Below are 12,317 nucleotides of genomic sequence, written 5' to 3'. Positions count from 1 at the left end.
GCCCAAAAAACTTCCTGTTCTTAAAAAAAGCCTCAATAAAGCAGTTTCTAACATCTTCAAATGAAAGTTAAACCATGGCATTTTAGTTTTCAGCCAATTAAAACCAGTTTCATTGATGGTAATCCATCCTGTGTCACACGAGTGAGTAGATGTCTGCGAATGGTCACAAGACACACCAGTCATCAACCTAAACAATCCACAATGCTATATAATCAGTGGGCCTGTGTAAATATGATCAGATCATATCATCTGTTGTTTTGTTTTTTAATTGTTTGTGAAGAGAGTCAAATAAGTCAGCATGAACATAAAGACCAGTAAAAAGAAAAAGGAAAAAGAAAAGAGAACTTGTTAAACTAGCAGTTTATAGAAACATTAGCTATGGTTGAATCATGTTCGAGCAGAACAGATGATATAAAGTGCTGTGTAGCAACAGTATCGATTACAAATCCATAAATCTACATCTATCTATAAATCAGCATAAATTCAAAACATCTCTCAAAATCAGTTCACAGCAACATAATGTTAACAAAACAAAAAATGTAGTGGTTCTGTGTAGTTAGCAAAAACACAAGTGTTGTGGTTTTAATTTTCAGCATTAGTTCAGTTACAATTTATAACTGAGTTAGAAATGATTAGGCACACGTTAGAGTCACATTCATGGAGCTGCACACCAGCATTCATGCAAATGTATAAAGCAGCTCTGTTCACATATGAAATGCATATGAAACCTGTATAAAAACTTGAAAAACTTATAAAAACTCTAATTGTAATACAGGACTTTAAATTTGCTATGATAAAACCAATCCCTGCAGTTTCCCTTATGCCCTGTGTACCCCTGAGTTATTTTAAAGATGCCGTGTGAAACATTATTGTATGTGCAGTGTAGGACATTTCATAAGTTGCTTTTGAGTTTCCACCTTGTGGTGAAAACTGGATTTTTCAGACTTTTCATCAGAGTGACAATATGCCACATCTGTGCCTGAGTGCACCATATGTTTTTAGTTTGTAAGGCAAAGCAACATTTGCGCCTGCAGTCTTTTAAAGCAGCTCTGCGAGAATGCCATCTTTCTCATTGTTTCATCTGCGCCCGCGGGATCTGGTTCACGGTAATGTGGTTTCTGAAAAGAGACATGAAGAGTCAAAGTCAGACACATACAACCACCGTCAAATTAATCTGTCACGTCATTTTGACCCGTGCATTTTCTTTGCTTTTTTTTTCTTACTCAAAGAAATCCGATTCCTTCATTCTCCTGTAGTACTTGGCCAGCTTGATAGAAAAGATGATGCCGGGGATGAAGAACATTATGCACCATCCCAAACTGAACCAGAAGGCATTCTGAAGAGAGAACAGGCAGCTTAAGACCATGCAGGCTTCATACAAATACAAACAAAAACAGCAAATGAAAGTTTAGTTATGTTAAATTTATATTCCTCTTCAGGGTGTATTTTGCTAGGTGGAAGATGTGATCCTCACCAGAGATTCCACCATGTATGCACAGACAATGACATCAACAGAGTCTAAAGCTCCTGCCACCGGCCCACAGCGGCCCACCTGCTGCGTGATCTGAGGGAAGATTGCATACAGATTACTAACACTAGAAAAGGTAAGCTCCGGCACCTGTACAAGCACAGGGCATTTATTTCAACAAGTACAGGCAAAGATTGGGTTAGACTTTACCATAAGTTTGGCCCAGTCAGTGTAAGCAATGAAGTAATGCAGCTGACAGTCCAGAAATGTTTTGCTTTCCTAGGTGGGCACAAAAAAATGGGGTCAGTTCCTTGTGTTTTCTCCCTTCTTTACACTGACAGGTCATGAGGGATCAGTGGGTCCATCATACTGTGATGGAAATAGCCCTGAACGGGTTTTTTTCTTCAGAATTTGTCCTCAGTGTAGAAGGGCAGAATTTAAACTGACTGCGACAGGTAGTTTAGGGAAGACAGCTGATATTTACAGATAATAGATGATAATTATAACAGTGTCAGCCTTATCTCTTAAACTGAAGGCCAGTGTCGCTTATTTACTCAGGTAGGAAGCAAATGTGGTTTCTGCAGGGCTAGTTTGGGCTATTTTTTTAAACCTTCTTCTATGACACAGTGAAAGCAACCGTTTTTGTTTTTAAGGCTCCTAAGACAACTTTCACATGACAAAAGACGGCGCTTAGAAATAATCTTCAAGGCAACGAGTTGCTATGTCCACCCTAACCCATGTGGTTGTGGAACTAGTAAGAACATTGCTTCCACTACAAGCAGCACATCAATACTCACTGCACCTCCTCCCCCCCTGTTGCCAGTGGCTAAATAACTGACCGACCACATGGAGCACTTTTCTTCCAGCTCATGTGACTCGTGCCTCTACTCACATTCTTTACAATCCGAGTTGCATTTGTTTTGAGAAAGTCTTGTGCTGCTTGCACATTGCTCAGCACCTCCTCCACCGTTCCCTGAAAGAGCCAAAAAGGCAAGCATGAGAAAAAATAAATACATGAAAAATAAATTTAAAACAAATAAGAGGATGAGAATGAAAAAATAGAGAGAATGAGTTCTGCGTTTGACTGCTCAGGGCATACTCACATTGACTTTGTCTGTAGTGGTTTGAAGGCCCTTGAGGCTTGAATTCACATTTGTCTATGGGCAAAAGCAGTCGATTTCTCTTTTTAAATTCCGATAACCAACAAAAGAATAAAACAACTCCCAGAATAAGGAGATAAGGAGAGAAAGAAAGGAAGAACAGAACTTACCAGCTGTGGCTTGATATTTGTGTCTATGTCAGCCTGGATCATCCTGACAATATTAGCCTCATTTTTGAATTGTTGTTTAATATCAGGATCAGGCTACAAACAGGCCAGAGGTTGGTTTGGTTAGGACATAAATCAAAGTCACATTAGTTTGTAATAAAGTGTAAAAGATTCCACTCACTTGAGCATCAGCTAAACTATTGAGGTTATTTGCTGTTGTATTCAGATTGATGCTGGAAATGGCGTTCATCTGAGGGAGATAAGTAATAAGATTACTTTAACATGTACACACACAATCATCTAATGACAGTTAGTGATCCACACAAAAAAAGGCATACCTGCTGCATGATAGCAGTGAAATCAAATTTTTTAGCTTCAGTGGAGATATCTTGTAATTGGTTTTTAATGTCATCACTCAGAAAAGCGACCGAGGGCAGAGAGATATTTGTGTTCTCAAAGTCCTGTTGGACACTTCCTGTGTACTGCGGGTGACCAGGGAGAGAGAGAAAAAATGTATTTCATCATTTTGATCCAGTCAGCATAACAAAACAATCTGGTATGCTTAATTCACATAGGGTTGTCTTCATTTGTTTGAAAGGGTGGCAAGGAAGCTCACTTTTGACACGTTTAGCAGGTTGCCAAGGTCTATGATTTGGGACAAATTGAGTGCTGTCCACAGAGCCTGGTTTTCCTCACAGTTTCTGAAAAAAAAAATTGCTAATCAGAATGAAAGTTTTAAAGAAGCACATTTGAATTCATTTTCCTAAACAGAGAGATATGTTTGGGGGACCGGGCTAAATGTGTAGTACTGCCAACGACACGTTATTTTGACTCTGTACACAACTACTGTGTTTAAATAAAACAGTCAATATGTGATTGAAGCGCCACAGGGTTTTAAAAATGATTTTCATGAATTACGCCCATTTAAAGTTTCCCATTTTGAGTCACGGTGCTATTACGACTGGTAATACCTCAGATTTTCTGGAGTAGGAGCTGAGTATTTTTAGAACAGCATCAATAACATTAGTGTCACTAACTCATTGTTTTAAGTGCACAGACTCTACTGTAACTCTGATATTATGACATTAGAAGGAAATTTACTGTATTTCAAAATTTTGCTTATTGTGCATTATTCATATATCCCAAAGTTTTTCTCAAGATCCACAGTTTGCAGTTTTTACTGACTCCAATCATTTCATAATGGGTTTTTTTTTTTTTTTAGCTCTATTGCTTAAGCATTTTTTAAAAAACTACATGGAACATGTATATCTGGCATTACATACCTGTAGATATCAGAGATACTGATGTTCATTTTCATTCCTGAAGACAAAGTTATTTGCGGCAATGGAATCAAGCCAGAACTATCAACTAACTGTGAACAGAAGAGAAGAGCATACATATATATACATACACTGTACATGTATCTGCAGGTACATGTGTGAGTGTATATCGCTACCTTTAGCAGTTGTCCATTGTTCCAGGGTCGGCAGACCAGTGTGTAAACATTTTCACCCACCAAGAAAAGTATTATCACTACAATCATGAACAGCCAGGAGAAGAGGAAGCTGAAACCTGCACTCCTGCAAATACATCCAGGTCAGAGGTCAGAGAAGAACCAGGCCCCTCGGCATGAAACCAACATTCAAAGCCAGTACTCACATCATGAGGAAGATGCCTCCACAGTTCGCTGTGCAGGAGCGCTTCATAGGGTCTTCTTTTGGTTTCAGACCCAGAGGGCCCAGGACCAAACCCAGGACGTTGCACACCACAACCAGGAGGACCACACAGCATAGGGTCACACACACGCTCCATCTGAAGAAGTATGCACACATGATGACTGAGTCGTGGGTATTTCTGCCACTGATTACACAGCAAGTTTGCACTTCAGGGGTTCTTGCCTGATAAACTCGGCGTTGTTGATTTGTGGCAAGATATTCTTGATTTCAGTTTGTGTCGTGTTCAGTGTCCTAGACACATCCGTCAGCGCAGATACAGGGAAGTAATTTTTAAACTGACTGATTTGTGCTTGTATGCTGTCCAGCTGTTTGGTGCTGCCTAATAAAACACACAAGCTCAGTAATGCACACAAACACATGCAGTACACATATTTAAAAAATGAAGTTAGTTCAGAAAGTTTGTTACAACAGCCGCAGCATTTACTCACTTTGAACTATATTGTTGGTTTCATTGTTCACCGTCTGGGGGATGTTTTGGAAATACTCCTCCACCTGAGTTATCATGTAAATAGTTTAAATATATTGTTAACATGCCTCCATTAAAAATGATGTGAATATTGAATTTGCCTTTCTTTCAGTGAAAAAGTCAATCTTCAAAATCCTCAAAACTACAGCCTTTGCATGTGCTTGCATGTGAAGATCTAGTGTCTGTATAGTGTCTGTAAGGCACCCTCTGGCTTCTTTTCCTTTTGTGCGCAATATATGAAACACTCAGCTGAGCAAATGCCCCAAATTCTTGTTTCTATTGGTCACGCAAATGTACATCACAGTACCCCAGCACTGCCCTTTGCTCAATGCAACAGCAAGTCTTTCATCGCATGGCGCAAACCATAGGAAATAATAGGCATAACAATGTATCTGAAGGCCCCTTTATCCTATTTCACTGTTTCAAGACTCCCTTGTGAGCCTTCAAAGACCAGACAATACCAGTGTGCCTGTGTGCTGGGAACACTGACATTTCTCATGAGAAAAACAGATGTGTTCTCTGAGGCTGTTCTGTCTGCAGATGTCACTCACCTTGTTGATTTGGGATGTGAGATCAGCTTGGTTGGCTTTATCCACTGCGGACTGAAACTTGCTCAAGCCGCGAGTCTAGAGAGAACAATGACAGACACAAACAACAAACCTTTTTTTTTTTTTATCAGCAACAACATGTCAGACCTCAAACTAACACAAGGTGGCAGCAAACTGCAGCAAAACCAACATTTGTGTCATGGAGCAGATGGACAGAGGACAGATCAGCTGTTCAGACAAAGTCATAAATGATCATGTGCCACATTGTCTCAGGCTGACATCAGACAGTGTTTGATTGCATAAAATGATTCTTCCTGGTTCTTCATTATAATATATTATAAAACCCACTAACAGGGCTGATTCTTTGTCTGTAGATAAGTCGAACCTGACTCATGTTTTCCTTGAATGACATTCAGAAGCTGTTTCTTTTTTTTGCCTTTGTCAATCAGAACCAATTCATCCATTCAGAAAGAAACAACAAAGCAGGAATGAGTCATCTTGTTAACACAAACTCTGTACTTACATCAATGGTGGTATCCACTGTTAGTGACTGTAGTACTTGGCTTAGTGTGGTACAGTTCTGGCATCTTGAATCGGATAAAGTCTGATTGATGCTGCTTTTCACAGCAGTGATATTGGCCTGGACGCGGTCTGCGCTGGACTGCAGCTGGACCAAAGACGAGTTCAACGTCTTCAGTTGACGGCTGGTGTTTTGAATCTCTGCTCGTATGAATCAAATACACAAATATTAGTCTCTATGTGTGTGTTTATACACTACATAAATATTCATCTAAGGCTGTTTATATGGGGGGGGGGGGGGGGTGTCCCTGCTACCTTCCTTTGAATGTAAAAGCTATATAAGAAGCTAAAATTCATGGGAAATTCTCACATAAGCCAAGTCAATGAACAACAGGAACATTTGTTTACCCACCCTCTTTTTACAATCCTGCACTAAGCCTGCTCTCTGTTACTTTAAGAGTGGATGTGCTCTGTAAAGAAGTGTGTCAACAAATGATTCAGCTGCTTTTGCTAAAAAGAAATGCTGAAATTCCCATAGTGAAAAGGTGGATCCTTAAAAGAGAATATTCCGGTGTCTAGACTAATATACTAAAATTAAACGATTGTAAATTAATAAACAAACATATCTAGGTTCCTTATACTATTCAGAGCCTCCGTGTCTCTGAGCTGACATCCTGGAAATGTTTTTAATACAAAGAGTCTGATCAAATGAGCTGCTGAGAACCGGAATGTCCACAGCTTAGGTTTCAGCTTTATAGGATAACCCTTCACCACTGCTGCTTGTTGAAAGCCACAGGAGATTTTGATGTAGATGCTTTAGATAAACTATAAAGGTTTCTAACAAAGAATGAGCTGACTGAGGAACACTCCAGACACTATTATATACTGTATACTGTGTCCCAAATATGATTATTTACTAGTTTTGAAGCTTTTTTAACCCAAACTGTCAGCAGACGCACATCATTAGAGTTCATATAAGGGTTAGAAAGCAGTATGATTGGGAAATCCACAGCTTTTAACCTATAATCTCTGAGTCTAAAAAGTGAAGTTAGTAAGGAAGTGCCTTGAGCCAGAATTCTAATGACCAGCAGGGGGCGATGTTTCTCGTTTCAAAAAGAAGTGAGATTGTGTGAAATCTTATGAGAAAACTTTCCAGATTCCTAATTCCTTGCAAAAATGTGAGAAGTCTTACATAATATTTGATATTTTTTTGTTCAACCAATTTAGAGTTAATAGGCCAGATTTTTTTTTAATTGTATGCAGGGTACGCTTTTGGGTGTGGCTCCCTCGCGACTGTCCAAGTTTCAAAATGTCAGCCTGTAAATCAGTATGTAACCAGAATTATTATATTTTTGTGTTATCTAATTAGTTTTTATTTTGATTTCCTTTTGAATTTTTGTTTTTCACTTTCTTTGGTGTCAGTTAGTTTCCAGGGCATCTTTCTCCTTTTTTATTAGTTTCGGTGTTAGCTTTAATCTTTTGAATTATTTCTCTATGAGGGGCATGTGTCAGGGTTAAGCTTTAGGAAAATCAGTACAAGTATTACAATAAAAACCTTTTAAAAGCTAGTTTCACAGCTAGTTTTAGTTTTTAGTTTAGTTTTGTTTCACTATAACAACCTTATATGTAACATAATTCTTTTAGCTAGTCAAAGCATTGCACTTGCACTGTTATTTCTGTACTTCTGTGTCTGTTTTTTTCTTAGCTAAAAAAAAGAAACTAAAAAAGCTAACTAAGTAAATAAAGCAAATGCAAAGGTTTAAGGGAAAACTAGATAAAAGGGATGCCAAGGTGAAAAGCATTTACAGTAAACTGTACACTGTGTTTTTTGGTGGGGGTGGCTTTGTTATTGCCAATCTCATGACAGGTATCTACATTTGAACTTTCATTAACACGCTGATGCAGGACTCAGCATGCAGATATGGCTCATACCTTGATCCAGAAGTTTAACGGAGCGCAACGCTCTGTGCAGGGTACCGTTGAATTTACTCTGGATCGCTGATCCCAACTGGATTCCGATGTCTAAGACAGAAAAACATGTTTTGAAATGGTTAAACATGTGACAAGGGTGGGAAATGTATTGCAGCAGTTTGGTTGTACAATAGTTGTTCCTCTGCTCCTTCATTGTTAGTTCCTTTTTCTTACCTTTCAGGTTTTTTTTAACCTCATCCACAGTTTTGTTGCTCTTGTCCACAACACTGTTAATTTGCTGGAAATGGAGTAAAAACGAACTATTTCAGACTGTGTACTTAAGATATGGTTCACAACACAACAAACAGAGATGACTGATTACATTGGCTGATCATACATAGCAGCTTTTGCAAGTGACGAACAACAAACAGCCCCATTTTCCATCCAACCTTTTCCCAGTCTCTTGTAACTTCAGATAAGTATATTGACAATGTGGAAAACGGAGTCGGTATTTAATCAGTGGTCTGACTTCAAAACTGAGGTCTGTTTGCATCTCACACAAAAGCTGCAGAGGGATTGCAGGAGAGCAGCACTTACTGTGAATAATCCGTAACAGGAACTAACAAAACAGTTTACGGTTAAGAATAAAGTTCAAGAGCAGTTAGTCAGCCGGTACCAATAAATGCTGTCACAATGCATTTCCACATTTCAGAAATGTTCTCTTGCCTCAGGCACATTGGTGAAGAAGGTGTTAATATTTTCAATAGTGTTTATCAGCTCCCCTGGACCCTTGTCCACGCTCACTTTGAAGGCTTCGTTACTTCTGAACATGCAGACATTCCCAGCTCTGCAAAACACATACAGACACAAACACAATTAAATTTATGTCACCAACGTATTGTTGATCTGAGCGATGCAGTGAGCCGTGTGCATTCAAGCTGTCTTCACTGCTAATTTCAGATAACACATCATCATTACGCTGGTCAAAACCTCCCAAGAGCAGCCTACACACACTCACAAGATAATGATGGTGGTGGCGAATGCACACCAGTAGAGTGTTTTCCTGCAGCGGTGAATGGAGGATGACTGCTCCTGGTACATCTTCCCACCGCAGTTGCCACAGCAGCGGCAGCAGGCCAGGAAGAATCCAACTATGGGCATGAGGACGATGTACAGGATCCCGATGGCAATACACACCAAGAAACCCACTTTGTGCACCAGGATCTGAACACGTAACATGCCCACACACATACAAACGATATGTATTAGCGTTAAGGTGTCACAAATATCAGTTTCAAAGCCAAGACGGCAGAACTGCAGCAGTTCTTTGTGGCCAGCTGTGACGTCAAATACCTGTGAGACATCAGTACACTGTGGATTTACTTTACTGTGGTGACAGTCCACAATCAAGTGGATCAAAGAGCTTTAGTACATTTAATGGACTGGAACAAAACACAAAGGGATTTTTTTTGAGACAGTCTCATATAACAGCCGTCAGAGCTCTAATGACGGAGTGGCCTTTTCTATTATTATTAGCACAAAGTTCCTGTTTACGGTAAAATATGTGGAAATCATGTACACTGCCTTACTTCTTTGATGGTTGCTTGATCTGGCAGCCCACGTTGGAACTCTTTGACTACCGTGACCACCAAATCTGGAAAGAAATTAAAGAGAAACATTTTTTTTTTTTTAGTACATGAGTGGCCGATACAAATCTATGCTGCTGGTTTCTGTCCTAGTCATCCACACAATTTGTACAAAGGCTAGAAGGACAATATGTCTTTCGCTCTGCACACGCGTTTATTCTTTCTCATTGTAAAAGTGGAAACCTGACACCTTGCATCTTGCCGTGACCAGGAAACCAGTCTAGCTTTCAGAAAACATTAGATACCAAAAACAACAATACAAAACCTATCATTTAATGTCTGACAGGGACAACAGCAGGCACAGGTGACTGAGAAGACATGTCGATCAGGAGACCAGATAAATGTTAAATGTCCTTTAGTATGTTGAAATGAATTTGCATTTTATAAAACATTTGCCAATTGATAACCACTGGCTTAATCGCTTTTTCCTAAGTAAGAACCCTGTTCAGCATTTTATCCTTATCGTAACATTAAGTTATTATTTTTTTATGAAACGCTGTTTGTTTAAGCCCTGGTGACCTCATGAGGATGGAAAAATCAGCGGACTCTTTATAAATGATTAAAGTGGTCATTGTGCGAAATCTACTCAATAAACATATCTAATACTAATACTGATAATCGTCGCTTTTAAATTCAGTCTGAACTGGTGAAAGGCAGGCTTTCGTGTAAACGTGCCTTCTTTTCATAAATCAATACTACATAGAAATTATTACACAGGTTTATGGAGCAATTGGACAGACAATAGATGTGACACACACACGTCTGAGCCAGGATACGGGACCTTACAAACAACAGAGCACCTAAAGGTTAAATATTCACTCTGCAAAATGCAAGAATGCCCATTAACTTCTTACTGATTAACCAATTCCATCATGTTTTTGTCTAGTTTCTTTGTAGCACGGAGCAGGAGTGCAGGGTAATAGTGTGTCACCTTTAACCAAACAGGGAAATTTTGCGACATGCAGAACATGAAAGCCAAAGATTTTATTGTGATTTGAATATTTCCTGTCTGCTCTGTGCGTGTGTAGCTCGACATGTTGCTACATGAAGAAGTAAGGCAGTAAAGGTCGGTGGTGATACTGACCTGAAGAAAAGGCGTTTGGCTCAACTGTGTGGAGAAAGGATTGGACTATTGCTGACATAAAGCCTGTTTTTGAATTATTTTTGGCTGTATTGTGGTAGTGAGGCTGGGTAAAATTCTGTGGGGCCACATCTGCTTTACAGCTAGTTTGAGAAAGGACAGGCTGGGTCAGGCTGAGCCCGAGCAGCACCACTCCTACTACTCCGCACAAGTTCCTCATGTTCCCGTATAACCCCATGTTTGCAGGTGAAAGCAGTCGGAGAAGGCAGGTCCACAGAGAGCTCAACTCATGGCGCAAGCTCTTCCTTGAAGCATCTGAAAACAACACAATGAAACTGATAAAACCATGGTGCATCCGCACAAGGCAGAAAAATTAGAGACTGAAGAAGAGACGCATAAAGCCACAGACTGAGTCACACAGACAAAGAGACAGCAGAACAGTTTGTTACAGCCAGGAAATGGGAAAGCAAAAAAACACTGCTGGCATTTTGTAAAATGGGAAATCTGAATACAGCGCATGTAGGTCTCTGATAAGAACAGTGCCCTTTAGGATTCTGTGTTATTCTATACTTATCGAGAGACCCTCAATTGTGACCCAAAGGAGTGACCTTCATAATCACAGGAAAAGTTGGTAAAAATTAGATGAAGCCTGAATACTTTCATGGAATCGGTCCCTGCTATGTTTATAGTGTAAACACACAAATAGGTATGTGACTCATGTACCTGTATCCTTGCTGTTTAACCCTAAACCATGTTTGTCATTCATAGCAGGAGACAGTAAAAAGGAATAAGCGGAATAAAAACAATTTTCAATGCATGAAACTCACATGCAACACTTGAATATGACTGTAATGTTTGTGAAGGTGGAGCTCTTTTAAGCAAATTATATTATCGTGATAATACAAAGTTCTCTTTTCCCGTTCTAAAATGCGTCACTTTTATCAGTCTGCTGATATTTGCCTTACATACTGACACTCAGCTGGGAAGAGTTTGAGCATGTCCTCCACGTCTAAACAGCAGCTGAGGTAAGAATGTGAACAAAGTGCGGTCAAAGTGAAGAGAGTAAAAATCATGAAGTAACAGAAGCGTAAAGTGAAGCCGAGTGTGAAAGCAGAAGACAAAGAGAGATCATTTGGATCTTGTCATTTGGAAAACATACCTTTCTTGGCTTGAGCGTTGAAGGACCGAGGAGCTGCTCTAGTCTCTGGTGAATTAGTAGGAGACTCTCCAATCCCACAAAAGAAATGTAATATGCTCAGTCTTGTTATCAAGTGGACTGTGTGCTGACTTGCAGAGAACTGCCACTGAGAAGAGAGGGAGGTAAAATTATAGACTGAAGGAGGGATAAAGGGAGGGTCGACGCGTGGTGTGTCAGGGGGAAGGAGGAGTCATAATAGGGGTAAACAAAATAGATTTTACTAATTTTGTTTCCTGTATTCTCAAATGCATGTAAGGGATGTCAGACTTGTTTGTTTTGGAAATGTTTTCTTAACATGTATAGTTGTAGTTAAATTTGTGGCGCCTAGACAGGCGAAAAACTAAAGAAACCAACAAAACAAAATTGTTTTCAAGAAAATGTGTTAAAATTAGGAAATTATTTATCACAGAAAGTCATCGTCGACCCAAGTTCACTCCCAAGTGAATCAGTTCACATCTGCAATATGAAACGCAAGGT

At 39.5% G+C, this 12,317-nt stretch overlaps 1 protein-coding gene across 1 annotated transcript; it reads right to left on the bottom strand.

The window, feature by feature from the left end:
- Window positions 1-250: 250 nt before the first annotated feature.
- Window positions 251-11,945, bottom strand: prom2 (prominin 2). Its single transcript, XM_026190781.2, has 24 exons — window positions 11,802-11,945; window positions 10,646-10,957; window positions 9,505-9,569; window positions 8,934-9,139; window positions 8,642-8,762; window positions 8,150-8,213; window positions 7,937-8,026; window positions 6,009-6,205; window positions 5,489-5,563; window positions 4,900-4,963; window positions 4,634-4,790; window positions 4,395-4,547; window positions 4,192-4,315; window positions 4,019-4,107; window positions 3,352-3,436; window positions 3,074-3,217; window positions 2,917-2,985; window positions 2,739-2,831; window positions 2,572-2,625; window positions 2,361-2,441; window positions 1,679-1,747; window positions 1,475-1,564; window positions 1,224-1,336; window positions 251-1,118 (listed from the first exon to the last, which is right to left on the bottom strand). Exons 2-24 carry the CDS (start codon window positions 10,878-10,880, stop codon window positions 1,070-1,072), a joined length of 2,487 nt encoding a protein of 828 aa, XP_026046566.2. The 5' UTR covers window positions 10,881-10,957; window positions 11,802-11,945; the 3' UTR covers window positions 251-1,069.
- Between the last annotated feature and the right edge of the window lie 372 nt (window positions 11,946-12,317).

Source organism: Astatotilapia calliptera, chromosome 13 (assembly GCF_964374335.1).
Source record: "Astatotilapia calliptera chromosome 13, fAstCal68.1, whole genome shotgun sequence".
In the NCBI taxonomy this organism is placed as follows: Eukaryota; Metazoa; Chordata; class Actinopteri; order Cichliformes; family Cichlidae; genus Astatotilapia; species Astatotilapia calliptera.
This window is presented reverse-complemented; position numbering and strand designations above follow the sequence as displayed.